General features: G+C 35.9%; 1 protein-coding gene across 8 annotated transcripts in view; it reads left to right on the forward strand.

Annotated features, from left to right (window-relative positions):
* sbm (L-type amino acid transporter sobremesa) overlaps positions 1-18,782 on the forward strand; it is a 228,274-nt gene that overhangs the window by 133,646 nt on the left and 75,846 nt on the right. For all 8 annotated transcript variants that reach the window (XR_012757233.1, XR_012757234.1, XM_075371848.1 and 5 more), the window contains exons 2-3: positions 964-1,179; positions 13,005-13,106. Coding sequence is in view for 6 of the 8 variants with exons in the window: in XM_075371848.1 (XP_075227963.1) it covers positions 964-1,179; positions 13,005-13,106 (318 nt within the window). In the remaining 2 variants the exon portion in view is untranslated. The remainder of the gene's footprint in view (positions 1-963; positions 1,180-13,004; positions 13,107-18,782) is intronic.

Below are 18,782 nucleotides of genomic sequence, written 5' to 3' on the forward strand. Positions count from 1 at the left end.
TCAGCCTCCTTCCGGGAGATGATGCTCCTCACGATCTCAGAGTCCGCGTTCCACTTTCCAGCGGAGTCGTGCGTACACCAACAATGTTGCTGGCGTCAAGAGCAGCACAGCGCGCCCTCAAATCAGCCCGCCTAAAACACGTGAAAATCATGCGTTCGACGTTATCAAAGGCGCCGCATTACGGACACCGCTTATCCTCGCTGCGCATGAACCTAAACAGGTACGTCCTGAAACAGCCGTAACCAGTCAGGAACTGACCGAGTTGATAAGTCATTTCACCGAATCTCCGTTCCAGCCGCAGTTTAATCTCCGGAATCGGTTTGAAGTTCACCTTCTCTTCGTAGACTCTTCCCGGCTACTCTGCCGTCTGTTGAGGAGGGTGATTTTCAGATCTGGCAGTAAACGCATCGCGCACACGACCCGCAGATTTGTCGGTAACTGAAACTTTTGCGTGACTTTCCGGATTGTGACAGCAAGCTTCCGATCTTTTTTAAAGTCATATCCCACTGATTTAGATTTAGATGTAGGAGGATCGATATTCCATTCGGTTTGTACCCGCCGACTAACACGGGTACGCGTTATCGATTGAAACTCCGCTGACAAAGCACGCACTGAACCTCCTTTTGTGGGGTCCACATCTCGACCGACTGCAACTGAATTACGAGTCGGCTTGCCTGCGCAAGCGTAAAATCCTGCGCTGATCTTGAGAGTACGTAAAACAATTCTGGAAAATATTTTCTCTCGATTGAGTTTACGTTTAAGAGATTACGACCGGTTTTCTAAATACAGACATTACTTCTGGATACGTTTAGCGCGAATACCGTGTCTATTATGAGTCGTATACAGTCAGAACTGAAATTATATACTACTATAGATGTTATAACTATTATTAGTTTTTTGTTTATTTTCTATTTTTATTCTTTATTATTATAATTTTTAAGAGAATAATTAATTTTTTTGCAGGAAACAATGTACCAGGGAAAGACGGGCAACAATTGTGGAGCGGGGACTCCAACAACCCCAGCGGGGACGGGTCGACCCAGGATGAGGGCTCCGAAGTGGCCGGCCCAGGGGGGGACCAGCTGGAGGGGGCGGACTCAACTCAGGATGACCCTCTTCACCTCCAGAGACGGGTGGGACTCTTCAGTGGGGTGGCTCTAATTGTCGGCACTATGATCGGTAATTTATTTATTCATTTATTAACTTATTTATGTGTTATTAAACAAAGTTTTGAATTGTTTTTTATCTTTCTTATTCAACGAAAACAAGTGATGACCCAGAAGAATCACGGTGACGACAGAAGGAGGAGAATTTTTTATTCTATTTGCTGAAAAAAAAGCAATTTGTTAGTTAATCAAAAATAATGTTTCGGAAAATGATAGAACTCCAAGTCGGGAATGAGTCGGGAACATTAAATTAAATTTTGTGTCTAGAACCGTTTCAGTCAGGTTTAGGCCGGTATAATTAATTCCACCTATTTTTCTCTTACTCCCTTTTTTCTTATTAAAGTAATATACGTAATAGAACTTTTTGTGAAAGAATTCAGAAAATTATCTATTTTTCTATTTATATAAAAAAATCCGATGTGGACACCACATGACTTACTTATACGCTTATTAAATTACATATAAACATTTTTACTCCGCTTCATTGATACCTCCAATTCCTGAATAAATTTGACAGTTACACGATTGCATTGCGGTGGAAACCACATGCATCACATTTTTTTTGTGGTGTCTGTATCAGCATTTTATATTAGTCTATATATTAATTTAATTTTGTTTCACGTCGCTGAAGTAGTTATGTGGTGCAAGTGAGAACGTGTCGGATCCGTAACCACGCACTTATCGGTTCGTATCCGACTTCATTTACGCATATATTTTTTTTAACTTTCTTTTTTTAATTTAAATATATCGATTTATTGATAATTATTAAGCTCTGTAAAAATTTTTTAATTAAAATGAAAACGCATAAAATTTTATTTCACTAATAACTTCTGATTTTTTTTTCATTCGGAGGTTAATAATTATTAATAAATCGATATATTTAAATTTAAAAAAAAAAGAAAGAAATGATGTCGGATTCGAACCGATGTGCCTTCTCGTTGTAAGTTCAAATATTTCATTAATTAAACTTTTATTTGGGTATAACTCTGGAACCGATGAAAATAAGTACCACTTATGATTATTACAGTCGAAAAGCTCTCGATGACAGCTTATTATTGCAGTTAAGAAAAAGTTTATAATCTAATTTGTTTTGGATTTTTGCTTCTTTTGGACACTTTTGGTCCAGTCGATTGCAATCAAAGGGGGAGGTGCATAACTAGATGTTATAACAATCGTAAATTCAAAATTTCATTATACTACGCCTAACCGTTTATGAGTTATGAGAGATATATACGTACGTACAGACCTCACGTCGAAACTAGTCAAAATCGATTCAGGATGGTCAAAATGGATATTTCCGTTGAAATCTGAAAACCGAAATTTTTTGCGGATACAATACTTCCTGTACTTAGTACAAGGAAATAAAGAATACGTCACCCTTTTTTTTTAAACGTAGAAGAGTAGGTGAATAAAAAACAAAAATAGAAATACTTTACTTCGCTGTGCACACGACGATAATAAAATTAAATCTCAGGCGCAAGTGCAATTTGTAATAAGCGGAAATATTTTTATTCCTTAAAAATCGAGTTACTGAGAAATCTTTGGACCTAGCCGTATCTAAAACTGTTAAAAATATTATAATTTGTAGACTGTGAAGTCCTTATCCTTATCCTTATCCTTGTTTAATGCCGACTGCGTTTCCAAACCGAATCGGTAAACCGAAGAAAATTCCACAGATTCGTTTATTCTTTATTAACCTACATAATAGTCGACGGTCGATAAAAACAATCCGAATATAAAAAGTTAACTTTCACAAAAATTTCTGATTTTAATAGCTCCATAATTTGCAGTAAGAGCGTGATTAAGGTGATTAAGTAAAAACAGACTTAATATAATACAATAATTTTTCAAATTATTAATTTTAATCCAAAAAAGTAAAAATTAGTAAATTAAAAAAAAACAACAAAACTATGGTTTCTTTTAAAACGAATACGGTCAAAAAGTAGAAAATAATTTTTTAGTGATAAGATAATCAAAATAATTTTCAACATTTGTAAAAAGAAAACCATCGTGCGCTCATAAAAAAACTGCTGAAAAATTCGAATAGGTGTTCTGTGAGAATTAATAAAGGTAAAAATGTGAACGTAAATTAAGATGATTAGACAAAGTAATATTTTATGAGCGTACAACGGTTGTTTTTACAAATGTTGAAAATTATCTTGTAATCAGTAAAAAATTGTCGTATACTTTTTAGAGCAATTTCGTTTTAAAAGAAAAGCGTTGTTATAATTTTTTTTAATCTGTTTATTTTTACTTCTTTGTACGAAGTAAACCGAATAATTTCGGTTTTCAGATTTCAGCGGAAATATCCATTCTGAGGATGCCTAAATCAATTTTGATTAGTTTCGGTGTGACGTCTGTACATACGTACGTATGTATCTCGCGTAACTCAAAACGATTAGCCGTAGGATGTTGAAATTTTAAATTTTGGGTCGTAACATCTAGTTATGCGCACCTCCCCTTTTAATTGCAGTCAACTGAACCAAGGTGTCCAAAACAGACCAAAATCCATAACAATCTACGTTTTGGACTTCTTTTTAACTGCAGTAATAACCCCTCATCGAGAGATTTTCAACGATATATCATAGGCGGTACTTATTTTCATCGGTTCCAGAGTTACACCCAAATAAAATTTTAATTGATGAAATATTTGGATCTTACAGGTCTTAAAAATAAAGACACCACGGTTCGAATCAGACTTCATCTCCTGTTTTTTAACTTTTTTTTTTTAATTAAAATTATTAACCTGTGATAGTAAAAAAAATTGTGATAAATAATAGTTCAATAATAACAATAAAACAAAGAAAAAATATCAGAAGTTATTAATGAAATAAAATTTTATGTACTTCTCATTTAAAAAAAAAATGTGTGTCTGTAACTTAATAGGCATGTAAGGAAGTTATGTGGTGTCCACATTAGATTTTTTAAAATCCTGGGAAAAATTTCATCGATACATACTGAATGTTTAACCTTTCTATTTAAAATTTATGTTTTAATTTCCTTGTTATCTACGCAGATAAAATATGAATAGGGGAGTTGAGGAATAGTAGGAATGCGTTTTGAGGTCAAAAATTCCCTGATGGCCGTGTGACACGGGGATTATCATGATGAAGCATCCACTTGTCTGCAATGTCTGGTTTCAGGCGAATCACTCTTTTCCTGAGCCTTTCAAGGACACCTTTGTAAAACAATTGATGAAATTTTGTCCTGAAGGAACAAATTCTTTATGAACTTTACCCCTACTGTCAAAAAAGCAAATCAGCATGGTTTGATCTTTGATTTGCTCATTCGACATTTTTTCGGTCGAGATGACTCAGTGCGTCACTCTTCGCTTTACCGCTTTGTTTCAGGATCGTACTCAAATTTCAAGTATTCATCACCTGTGATCACACGATTGAAGAATTCTTGGTCGTTGTCAATCCTCTCAAGTAGATCAACGCACACGTTTCTTCGATCGTCCTTCTGTTCCGTTGTGAGGTTTATCGGCACCGATTTCGCATGTCCAAATCGTCTGTCAAAATTTGATGTACGGTGAAAGCGTTTAAATTTAACGGTTCACTCATCATCCTTATTGTTAAACGACAGTCTGATCTCACAAGAATCCTCACTCGCTCGACGTTTTCGTCAGATTTTAAAGTTGAAGGCCTCCCTGAGCGAGGTTGATCTTCAACGTGTTCTCGGCCTTCCAAAAATGATTTGTGCCGGCGGAAAACTTGCGCTCTTGATAAGCGATGTTCCCCGTAGGCCTGTTTCAACTTTTCAAAGGTCACACTCGCGGATTCCCCAAGTTTAACGCAAAACTTGATCGCACAACGTCGCTCTAAATTCCGATGCTCCATTTTCGTAACATAACTTCACTGATGGCGCTGTCAAAAATAATGTGTTGAATGAATGGAGTTGACACTCATACTGAGCATATGGAAGGAATGAACAAACCGGTCTAGCACAGACCGGTAGACATAGCGTTGCCAGATCGCTCGCAGTGTTACCAATCTCATTACTTTTTTCGCACTTCTTGCATGTAATAGATTTGGTGAAATATCTGATTATTTAATATTAATTGAAAATTATAATTTAGAATCGTATTATTTTTTGATTTTCTAGTTTAATTTTACGTAATTATTCTGGAATTTCTGTTTAATTTTATCTATATTAACGTTAACTAGAGAGTAACTGAATAATAGACCCTCACTAGAACAACATATACACTGAGGCATACAAGCCCGATCTTTGATAAATTGCAAAAACTTTTTATATTTTAATTCATTACTCCTCTGATAATGTCGAGCAATACTCTCCCTAAGTCGGAGTTGATTATTTCGTTTACTTGTTTTTTGTTGCCCATCATTTAATCGCTGTTTGGTTTGATATAATTAAACTAAGGTTTGTGTATACGTTCTTTAGTTTTCAGATTTTCTCTGTCTTTATATTCTTCTTCCTCTCTTAATCTTTTTATTCTTTCCTTGGTCATAATGTTTTCTTCCTCTTAATATTTATCGTCTTCTCTTAATGTTTTTATTCTTTCTTTGTTTGCAACATTTTCTTCCTCTTTGTTTTTTTTTTGTTTGCAACATTTTCTTCCTTTTTATTTTTTCTTTGGTTTTAATAGTTTCTTCCTCTTTTTTTGAGATATATTTCTTCACGTTATCTTTCTTTTTGGTATACGATTGTTTCTTTTTCATTTTTGATTATTCACTAAATAATCCAACATAAAAACCGAATATTTTACACCATAAGGTCAAAATTAACATTTGCAACCGGTATACAGGAATTCACTAAATAGAATAGTTTAATTATTATTAAGTTTTATTTATATGACGCCAGAAAAATCTGAAATATTTGTTAATCAGTATCTCACGAAGATACGAATAATATTGATCTAGTAATACCAATAATGGCGGGACATTTACTCTGTCTTAATATTTTACGTAAGATTATTGAATTAATAATCGTATAAATATTCGATGTTAATAAATACTAATATTTCAGCGATTGTGTAACTGTCCATTTTAAAGTATTGGAGGATCGTATCTCACTTTCAAATGAAATGACAAGTGAAGCGCAGCAAACAATGTTTATATGTAATTTCATAAGCGTACAAGGTAGTCATGTGGTGTCCAAATCAGATTTTTTTAACTTTTTAATCTTCCGCACGCACTTGTTCATTCAAATGCCATCAGTTCATTCACATTGGTTTTGGTTTGCTTGGCATTTCTTCCGCCACCACCCCATTCGGTCGCCGTAAAGCACAAGACCGAATATCTGTGCCACAAACGGCTACTAAGCCTCGAAACAGTCTAACGATTAGTTTCCTAAATAGCTCCTAGAGCTTACATAACAGCGTGAGCGGACTAAGCGCGGTGCCATACAACACCGGCTTACTGTCCCAACCGCCCAGTTGTCATATAATTACTAAAATGGGTAGGCGCACCCCGTCAACTAATAAAATATATATGATACTCTATAAATTAATTTACATCGTCAAGACAGCAATTCGCTGCCACGCCTAGTTCGCTGAATGCCAACAAGTACCTGTCCACCATATTAAAGCGCCTGGAGCCCTAATTGGCTGGTGGTCAGCCATATATCTCAAGATTAGCTTCCCGCAGCAGTGCGTTTCGAGTCTTTCTCTTAAGTAACCTACTGATGTCGGTTGAACATAGCAACGGCATCCAGGACTTCCACACGGCCCGACAATGCGGCTCTCGCCACATTGACTCGCCGCTTGTGAGCGGCCAATTTTCTTCTTAACCTATAAGTTCCAGGGTGGCCAGGTCTGTGCCCCCCCCTCCCCCCGAAGAGCAGGACAGTCAAACATCAGGTGTTCATTTGACTGGACTTTCCCGCAGACGCACAGCTCATCAGCTGCCAGGCTGAACCGAAACAGATATTGATTCAGATTAACATTGTTGGTGAGCACCTGGTCACCCGTAGCCCTTAAAAACGAATTCGAGGCATACCATCCCCCCAGATCCCGTATAAACTTGTGCAGGGATCTTCCCTTAATCGCGTTGTCCCATTCCATCTGCCGTGCTTCCATCCCGAGGTTCTACGGCCTCTTCCGCAGGCGGGAGATGGACAACTGAACGAAATTTAGATCCGGTGCATTGTGATAACCGTTCCGTTCCGGTACTTTTTCATTTTTTGTTCCCGCGAGAATCTTTATTATCAATCGGTAACGATAGGTTATAGTAACAAATCCATTTTTTTAATGTAACAAAATCGTTTCGATGCCACAACAAACCTTTAGTTACTGAAACATACAATTTGTTATCCGTATGAAAACAAAGAAATATGTTTTCACAATTTCCGCCATATCGGATTTAGAACGATATTAAATATGCTGTATTATATTATCATCAGAGCCAATGCTGTGTGCGAAATTCCAGCTTGATTGGAAACTGAAAGTGCGTCAAATTTCAATTACTGCGTTTGAATTATACAGGATTTCGAACGTAAGAAAACCGTTGAAATGTACTGAACAATATAAATTAAAATTAAATTCTCACAGAACGTTAATAGTTTTGCTTTTTTTTTATTCGATGGTCTCAAAACGTTGAAAAATGAAAAAAATCATCGTACCCGTAAGTTTTGATCCGTAACATACTTTCCTTTACAATACCGGGTGCGCAAAAAAAAATCTGGGTTTTAATTAAGATGAGATGTACAGTGTTGATTTAAGACAAAAATCAAAGAGCAAAAAAGGCAGTTTTATCCGCACTGCCTAGATTGATTACCTATCTTTTCTCTTGGCAGCACCACTACCAGTGGCGACTCCTAAGCAGAAAGTTGCAGATCAACGTGCGTTCCGTAGAAAGTTTAATTTTAATCCTCCGGGTGACAATCGCATAACATTCATCGATGGCACAATTAGTTTGAAACGACCGAATGTCTATGTAAAGGGAAGAGTGCGGGACGACCGAAGATGTCTGAAAAAAATGTTGAATTACGTAGTTTTAAAAAAATTATTAGAAAGGTCTGTCGCGAACTAACCGTAACAGCAAACGCTTACGTACTTGTTAGAGTATTTAAAGCCTACAGACTACTCTTTGCGTGCCGACTTGTAGAACGAAATGTTGCAACATGTAGACGATGACATTTTTGTTCGTATTTATTTTTAGCGATGCGTAAACAATTTATCGTAATGGAAAAGTTAACGCGCGTAATAACCCTGTCTGGGTCGGAAAATTCCCATGTACTGTTACGATGGAAAGGGACTCTCAAAAATTAAATGTTTTCTGTCTAACCGGAGTCGGCTGTTTAGATATGCGGCATACATGGACGACTCTTTTCTCAACTGTAAGGTGGACTTTAGAGTTTTATTTAGCGACAAGATGGTTCGCCTCCTCAACCGGCTTAACGTCTTACGGGAACGTCGAATGACATTTTCTCCGACCGCTGGATCGGTTAGCAGGAACCAGATGACAGAGCTTTTTTAATGCGGCCTCCAAGGTCACCCGATCTGACGCCCGATTTGATTTTTTCCTTTGGGATTTTATAAAGAATTTCTTCTCTATGAATCTAATACCTGCCGATCTACCCGAATTGAGGCAGAAGATTAAATCAGCTGTCGATTTCATTACTTCAGACAAGGAAGTTGCCGGTTAAAGTACGGGACGTATTCTCATATCGGTTGGTTTTGTGCCGCGTGACGAAAGGTTCTTAGATCGAACAACGTTAGGGGAAAACTGTAGAGTTACTATTTATCTTATTTGCGATTTATTACTGAAAGTCAAAGTTAAGAGATATCGAATAAATAGCTTTAAAATCCCGATATTCTTTTTTGAACGCCTTGTATTTTATCGTATAATATACAGAAAAGTAAAAATAAAAAATGAAAAGCGCTAAAGAAGTAAAGGTATTTTTACCTGCTAATTTTATTGCAGGTATTATATTATTTAATATTCATTAAGAAGCGTTTGTCCGTTAGTCAACATATATATGTTGATATATAAACAGTATATTTATTTCTAATGGAAAAATCGATTTATTAATGGAAAGAACTACTTCCAACTGTAAATAAAAGTACAGGACACGTACGAAGTTAAATTTAATGTGTAGGAGGCATGAATTATACCGCCTGAAAAATTTTCCCGGTTCATTGTTCGTAAATTTCGAATCTTCTTTTAAAATTCGTTCGTAAATTTTGAAATCTTTTGCAATTTTTTCATGTATGCGTACTTTTCATTCCTTTTTCGGATTCGTAGGTAAGAAATCGCTGGAAGGGAAAAGTATTTAAACTTCAGTTGTTTTATTTTTTTTTTTTGATATCCTGATTTTTGGAGCGGTATCATGTTTTAGATTTTTTAAATATTTTATTGAAACGGTTTCCTGTGTCCACTAAATTACCCGGCGTTCCTCCAGATACTATTATTCATTTCCCGGAAGGTTAATCGCGGTTAAAATTCCAAATAATACTTTATGAAAAGTCGTTTCAGAATTTATTTTTTAAAATTCTTCTCCCTTGCAATCCTTTGCTAAACCCCAAAATTAATTAGAAAATTATGGGAAAACGATTACCCCAGAGGGAAAACTACCCTCATTAATTTTATTTTTAACTAGCAAAGCCATTTCTTTCATTATTTTAATGAATATTTTCGTTCCATCGTCAGCTAATAAATCGTGAAGTAAAAATTCGTTCTGAGAGGAGGATCCCCTATTTGAAATTTTTAAAAAATATTCCTGCAAAGGTCGTAGAATTTAACACTTTACATTTATTAAGTGCATCTTTAGTGAGTAAATCTTAAAATTATTTCCTCCAAAATCGGCGGAAAACCCGTTCAAAATGTTTGAATTGTTTCGTACAAACATTTTTACAGATTTTTTTTAAGCTTCAAAAATATTGGATAGTTTTAAAAGATTAAAAAAAAAAAACAGATACTTTTTATCTTGACATATACCTATCGTTTAAATAATCAAAAATTTGCATTTACATAGATTCCGATAAAAATTAAGGTATATATTATCCGTATTGAACTATTATTTACTACAGAAACTAAACCTTGTGCGTGAAAATACTGTATTGAACATTTGTAACGTACAAAAATTCCAAGTCCGACGAGAGCACGAACCGGAAACGTTATGATGAAAGACGAAGACGATATCTCTTGCCGACCACAACAGGGGTTGAAAAATTTATCCTTTTTCTTTAAAATCAGTATATAATATATATATATATATAACAAAAAATGCCTTTCTGCTAAAACAAAACTTAAACATTATAAAACTGTAGTACAGCCAGAAGTCACCTATGGAAGCGAGACCCTTTTCAAAATCACTCAGAAAAACCGAATTGAAAAAATTCTGAAAATAGAGAGGAGAATTGTCAGAACGTGTATCGATAAAAAAAACACCAAAAAGAAGGCCGATGGTGGATTGTGCCAAATGAGGTGGTGTATCGAGAAATAGAGCCTGTTACTGATACTATGCGGAAAAAATGAATCTATTTCTTCGGTCATCTCATAAGGACACCGGAAACAAGACCGTCAAGAAATATCATTGAAAAGCTCTGGTTCCAAAAGCTAGAAGTAGGATGGATCAAAGAAATTAGAGAAGATACGAAATAATTGGGAATTTCGCTGACCGACCTACAGAATAAAACTGGAAAAATTACAAAGCTAAAAGCATTAGATTTAAACAAAAGACAGACAAACGACAAAATACAACGAAGAGGGTGTTTACGGATGAAGAAAAGAAAGCAAGATCTGAACGTCTGAAGAAATACTGGGCAGCTCGGAAGAGTAAAATAACACGCTTTTCTCAGAAAAGATCCAACTAAAATTGACTTAAGTGGTCCCATGTTGGCCGTAAAAGCATAATAATAATAATAATAATAATATATATATATATATATATATTCTGTGTTACAATGAAATACATGTTGTAGGGCGAATACGGACTGTATTTTGAAATGACGGTTGAGATTATGAAATGAAAACATATTCTTGTTGAATCGTTAAATTTTAATTTGTCACATTAGACGTTTTTTGAACATCGAAAAATACAGGTCGCATTAGACCGATGAATAAATGACACGTTAGTCAAAATTATACGATGAACATTGTACTAGACTTTTCGGCTACAAAATAAAACTATTGTGCACTAGAATGAAATGTTACTTTAAACAAATCATGACCGCTCCGAGCGGAATCCGACTCTCGAGTGGTCACATTTAGACCGGCCAGCCACCCTAGACCTTTTTTTTTTCCTGTTTAGCCTCCGGTAACTATAGTTTAGATAATTCTTCAGAGGATGATATGTATGAGTGTAAATGAAATGTTAGTCTTGTACATTCTCAGTTCGACCGTTCCTGAGATGTGTGGTTAATTGAAACCCAACCGCCAAAGAACACCGGTATCCACGATCTAGTATTCAAATCCATGTAAAAATATCTGGCTTTACTAGGACTTGAACGCTGTAACTCTCGACTTCCAAATGAGCTGATTTGAGAAGACGCGTTAACCACTAGACCAACCCGGTGGGTTAGTCACCCTAGACCAAATGCGCGTGACCGCACCCGGCAGGATTCTCTACTGGAATGATCGTACGTGATTAACTCGCCGACCAGCGCTAGTAGATGCTAGAGTCCAGCACCAACCGGCTCAACATGGAACGGAACAATATATCAAATATCAAGTTTTATTTAATCCGTTTATGACTTACGCGGATCTACTTGATTTATCTAATAGCTTAATCCTTTTCATGACAGTCAGCATCTTCAAAGAAACTTGGACGAAATACTCCTATGTTAACGACATCCTATTTACAAAAATACGAGTATACCATATTTTTATGGGGTTTCTTCAAAAACGATTCTTGTTTAATAGTACCCGTGGACTAAGTCACGGCGGTATACCGTATTTTTATAACCGATTCAGAATGTTATTGTTTACATTCACTCGGGTCGGTTCCAATAATAATATTTTTTACTGAAATTCAAGATGGTCGTTTCTACTCTTTTTTCGATTAAAAATAGTTTAATCCTAGAATTATTTTCTGTAAAAAATAGCGGTTTTTTTTATTCAATTTGAGCCCGTCATCCCCATTTTTCTACGTCCTTATCGTCAAGATAGCACATTCTACATAAACTTTGTGTAAATGTTTGACGTGCTACCAAATCGTGTTTTTTTTAGGATCTAGCTATTTGGAGTACGCAAAAGGACTTAACTATTTTATACGGCAGGTCTTTACTTTCGCTTCTGAACCGGGTTTTTTTAACCTCCCCAGCTCAACCCAAACATGGGAGTTTTCTTATTACCTTGCAGGTACCAACTAGTCCGAAACCGAGTTTGACGATCCCAGAGCGCCTGAAAGTTGCTAATTTTTCGTCTCGCTTCTTCATATCGTGTTTATCACGCTTTATCCTGTCTTAATACGTATATTAAAGTTTCGGTCGAAGAAAATTAGAAGAGAATAGAATCGGATGCAATTTTTTTCGAATATAAAATGGAGTTCCCGTCTTTCTTCCATCTTGCGGGAGAGATTTTTGTGATCTACTACGCTGTGGATGAATTTTAAGAAATTTCAGGAGATAAGAATTAGAACAAATAAACTTTGAGCGTAAAATATTTTTATTCTTTTTGAATTTTGATCGAGAAAATAAATAAGACCAATCCTTTTAAAAATAGTCGTTACTTCAATATAAATAATATCTATTATATTTGCGGTTATTTTATTTTTTAAATGTTTAGCCTAATTTTAAATAGCTGCTAGTTTTTCGCGTAAGACTTTTAATTTATACAATTTTGTTATTAAGTTAATATATCTTATGTATAAATTGTATTTTAAAAAATTTGTTTATTATTATTTTTTTTTTATTAATTATTATTTTTTTTTTAGGGTCTGGGATATTCGTGTCGCCTTCTGGTTTGCTGGTTAGGACCAGATCAGTTGGTATGAGTTTCATAATATGGATCGCATGTGGTGTTCTATCACTATTCGGTAAGTATTACGGCAAAGTTCTTTTTTTTGGGGTTAATGATACCACCGGATAAGCTTGAAGCTTGTACGTGGAATACGGATATATAATTTTGTAGCTTATGAAAAATGTCATGTCTGACTGGGATTCGAACTCGGGACTCCGTATCAAAGGTCGAGACGCTACCGCTCCGCCACGGAGATCGAAGACAATTATTTTACAAAAGTATAAATAAATCGTCGGCTTAAATTAATTACTACAGGTTTTTTTTTAATTAAGGATTTTTAAAGATTTAACTTTAGATACGATTTATTAATTAAGTTGCGTAAACTAATAAATTATAATATGTAAGGTGTTTAAGGAACTCAGGTTAAAAAAAAAGTACCGCTTTAAGAAATATAATGAATCCAAAGTAATTATCGATGTAAAAATATAAAAACCCGTAAACTTCGAAATTAATGAAATTTGTTCTTACTATCACCACCATTATTAGAACAGTTTCCGATAATATTGACGTTAATAGCGTCCACCTTAAAAAGTCGCTATCATGAAATAGAATAGAATATTCGATTTTTGTTGTGTTTGTTACTACGTTAACGTAACGTAACGAAGAATTTAGGTGCGACAAAGGAATGTGACTGTTTTTGAAAGAGCTTTGTAGCCAACGGAAATATAATAAACCGTAAATAAGTGTTGTATTTTACGAAGGATATCTCTAAAGTAAAGACCGCTGGGAAATTTCTCTCCTTAAAATTGGTGAACCTGTGTCGTTCACGGCCACGCTAGTAATGTACCTGCTGCATCGGTGTCTGTAAGTTGTCGCGTTGTAGTATCTTTGTTGTAGTATCTTTTTATAACGTATAAAATGAATAGGAAAATCGATGTTTCCGTCGTACGTTTTTTAAACCGTCAAAACGTTAAGCCGGCTGAAATTAACAGGCGGTTGGTCGCTGCGTACGGTGATAATGTAATGGATGAAAGAAAGGTCCGAAAACGGTGCAAAAGATTTAGAAATAACAGAATTAATGCGCACGATGAAGAACATTCGGAGAGGTCCTCGGTAATCACCGAGGACTTGTTGAAACGCGTCGATGACGATATCGGAAAAGACCGTCGCTCGACGATTTTCTACCGGGCCCTTCTTTTTCCTGATGTTTCAAGAGTTGTTATCGGTCGCGTTGTTCGTGGCCGTTTAGACTTCAAAAAGGTTTGTGCACGTCGGGTGCCGCACGTCTTAACGGAACGTCACAAAAAAATCCGAACGCGATCTGCTTTGGAATTTTTGATGCGCTACACAGAAAAAGGTGATGAGTTCCTTAATTCGATCGTTACCGGCGTTGAAACACGGATTTCGCATTACACGCCAGAGGGAAAACGGCAGTCAAAACGAATGGCGTCATCCTCGATCATCAACGAGGGTCAACCCGTAATTTGGACGCAAACTGATGGCCGCAGTCTTTTGGGATCGGTTTGGCATACTGGTGGTCGATTTCGTGCCGCGTGGAACGACTGTAAATACAGAAACCTACAGCGAAACTCTACGTAAGTTACGCCGCGCCATTCAGAAGACTTGTGCGGCTGACCGACGGCGTCGTCCGCTGCAGGATAATGCACTTCCACATGTTGCCAGTTCGACACTCGATTTACCGAGAACGTTTGGACGGGAAATTTACGATCACCCACCGTATATTCCGGACTTAGCTCCTTCCGATTACTATTTTTTGGGGAAATTGAAAGAATTTTTGAGCGGTAAGCGATTCGCGGGTGACGATGAATTTAAAAACGCTGTTGATCAGTGGCTAAATGGACTGGCGGTAGAAGAATACGACGAGGGCATATTGAAGTTGGTGTATCTCTACGATAAATGTTTTAATTCATGTGGCGATTATATACAGAAATAGTATAAGGTAATCTAGTTTAAGAGAAATAAAAAATATTATTTGAATTCTTTTTGACACCTGGCAATTTTTTTTAATTTTTTAATTTTTATTTATTTCTCGATAATAAATGAATATGAAATGAGATATTTGGAGTGTGTAATTTTCATGAAAATATATTTCGAAATTCGGACCCAAAAGTAACGAAGAAAAGTAAAAAAATTTGAACCGCTATTACGAATCTTCTCCATCTCCTACTATACTAAACGAGATATTAATTAGAATATGAACATAAACACGTTCATGTTCAACGTGAAATTTGGCTCACGTTTTTCTTTATAGGGACCGCTAATGCTATTAAATTTTGAACTCGTTCAGAGAAGGCTGTGAAGTTTTTACCGCTTTAATTTTAAAAACTTCAATCGCCTTGAAATTTTTAAATTTCAACTTATTGTGAGGGCATCATAAGAAACTTGAATTTCGGTGTAGCGGTAGCGTTTATGAGTTGTTTACAGGATTGAAATTTTTAATCGACGGGCTTAATGTTGAAGTTATAATTATTGTAACTCTTTTACAGTATTTCTTGTATATGTCTAAAATCGATGACTAAAATTTTATGAAACTCGAATAAAATATCCGTTTACATACGCTGTACATTCGTTTAAATTTTAGACCCGATGTGAGAAGAGGGTAAGAACGTACCAAACATAATTGTTTTTTTTTTGTTTTTTTTCTTAATACGTATATCTAAATCGGTTTAACCGTTAAGCTCCGAATCAGGCCAAAGTATTCTGCGCATGAAAATCATTAATCTTACGTTATTAAGTACCTCTTCCCCTATAGTCAAGGGAATAAGGCGATACTCGATTTCATATTTTATTAGTTTCCTTCTGTCAAGCGCGAAAATTAGTTAAAATATTTCTTTATAAGGGAACGTACAAAGGATATTAACGATTTACAATAATCAAATATTGCTTCGCTCGGCTGCCCTCTACCGTCTAACGAAATATCGCCAGAGCCTTTAGAGAGACGTTCTGAATAAATCTATTTCTGAAGTCGTTTTCTAAAATTGTTGTCCGTTTGCATTTTACAACTGATTTGATCGATTCTAAGTAACAATAAATCGTTAGTAATCGCTAGCCCTATTGTGAAATTTGAAATAAAAATATATCGTATATGAAGTCGGAAAATCGTTTGCGATCGACGAGTTGAACGATTAAAAGATTCGCTTCTGTTGAAAAGCGGAACTGAATTTTCGCTCGGGTAACCTAATTATAAATATTTCTAACTTTATCTTTTTTTTTAAAATAGAAATATTGTTTTTTAAGCTTTTAATAATCGTAAAAAATGAAAATTATTAAATTAACGAACGGTAAGTTTAATATAATTATTATAGAGATGCGCATTTAAAACGATTTTAAATTTAAAGTTTTTTTTACTTTATTCAGATATCGTTCCATCTCGTCTGTAACGTTATGATTCATAACTTATTTTAAATTGCGGGCAGAAAATATTTCTTTAAACAGTTTTTTAAAAATCGTGTAGGTTTGAACACCTGCCAATTTGTTCCTCCTTCTTTTTATTTTTTATGCCGATTAAAGGCAAGTTTGCTAAAAGATTACTTTCGCGTGACGTCTTCATAAGATTCACTAAAAAGTATTAAAGCGCTTAAATATTTTAAGAATATAATTCTGGATATAGGTCTCTTAAATACCGGATATATAATACTCTTAAATACCTGTGTAGGACTCCAATCCTAAAAAAAAATTTGTTTTAAACTTACCGATCGTCCCGATAAAACATTTTACAAGCTTTGAATAACTATTACGCAGTTATCGACGTACAACAAGATTTCACCGTTCAGATTAATCGACGTAAGTACAAAAGCTTCCCGGTTATCGAAATCGTTCGAGTTGTCGGCCGTTATTGTACAGGGACTGCTAATAACGCCGACCGATGAAATAGCAAACTTCGTTAACCGTATCGACCGATATTAGGGTACATTCTCTTTCAACGGTTGCTCTCAACTCGTTGATTGTAGCCGATCTTGTGCTCTAAACGTTATTTTTGAGATGAGCGTGGGGGGAGCTCTATGCTGCTTCTCTTCGCTCTAACAGCATCTGTACACCAAAGTTTCGTAAGTTAGGCCGTCACGTACCGATTGTAACGTGTTCGTTCCCAAAAGTCTGGTGAACGCACGGCATAACGGATTTCTGTAGCGAATTCAGGTAAACTTTACCGGTCACGGTATTCTCAAAGAAGAACGGTCGAATTAATTCTTACCGCGGATGGAGTCCTTTCTCTATTTTTCTTGTCCAGATCGGTATCTTTTTCAGTATTACACGCGAAATTTTTATTTAAACGATCGCCATTGTTTACGCGCTTCGGAGCTGAGGCCTCAGGTTTATCGTACTTAAAGTAGAGGCCTCGGTCTACTGAGGGCCGGTTTGTAAATCGTCGTTATCGTCAGAAGAAGATGCTGAAAGAAGAAATACTGAATTATTATTTTCAGTATCGCAGTCGATAATATTTTCTTCTCGGGTTTTGCGCTCTGTTTCTTCGATTGCTTTGTGACACCGTCAGCGGTATCTTCGGTATCGACAAATCGAAATACTACAGTTTTCTTCACAAAAAATATCAGCTTACTCGTCTCAACGTTACAGTAATATTCTGTTGCCGGGTGACACACAGAAACGGTGTGGAGGGAAAAGAGACGTAAATTGACTCTGGCGGCCGACCGGTAAACTTATCTTAATACACTTCCTGGGAAGTAGAGCGTCGCGTTTGGTATGTTCTTTTGCGATATCCGAAAAATGATTTTTTCCAGTCACGTCAGTTTTCTTAGGAACGTGCGCTCGAATACGATCGGTGGAACCGGATATTGTTATTTTTTTGAGAATAAACGACTACTCTTTTTTTAGCAAAAACTGCACGTTCCTAATTACATGTCGGTCATTACTACGATGGACTTGGCGTTAAGAAATTTGAAAGCGAAAAGATTTTCGCGTATTCATGTTGCAACCGATTCCAAAATATTGTTTAGCGAGTTCGTGTTAAGAGACCGACAAATAAACGAACGACAGCGGTGACATATCCTCCACGTAATCGGTTAACGTCGGGTCGTTCCTGATTATCGGCAAACGGCTGACGATTTCGAAACAGATCTTCGATAATAAGAACCGTATAACTTGCTGTTCGATAAATAAATTAAATTTTCCTAATTCGTAGTCGCGATGTGTTACAGCGGAACACGGATGTCTTGAACTATCCTCCTTCGGTTTGTATCGATCACGAATGCGTGTTCAAGCGAGTTGTTCTTACGTTTCGGTTCGCTTATTTATAATAAATATTGTTTATACTTTCACTCGCGTTTCTCTGTGGCTTCACTCCGTACGTAAACAGGATTTTTTCAAAATCAATCGACGATATAGGCGATCTACCGCCGTAATTAGTTTTTATATGGCGCCGCTGAAAGGCTATATTGAAAATTATAAATATAATCTAACCAAACTCAACCTACGCTCGCTAACCTTGACTAGCGAACGAAGCGAGCGTAAGTTAGGTTTCGTTAGATTTGGCGCCATCTAAGAACTTACTGACTAAAGCGGTAGATCGCCTACTGCATTGATACCGATGATATTTTATGTAAATCATATTAGTTTTAATTTAGGACTTTTTTTGTTACGTTTGTAAATCATCTTATTTCTCACTTCACATCGGAAAACTTTTAATGTAACAGAGATAGATCTTACGACCCTAACTTCGTCTTTGTATTTTTTTTTTAATTGTAAACACACACACACACATATTTGTATTGTTTGA

The sequence above is a fragment of the Lycorma delicatula genome, chromosome 7 (genome assembly GCF_047948215.1).
Source record: "Lycorma delicatula isolate Av1 chromosome 7, ASM4794821v1, whole genome shotgun sequence".
Taxonomy (NCBI): domain Eukaryota; kingdom Metazoa; phylum Arthropoda; class Insecta; order Hemiptera; family Fulgoridae; genus Lycorma; species Lycorma delicatula.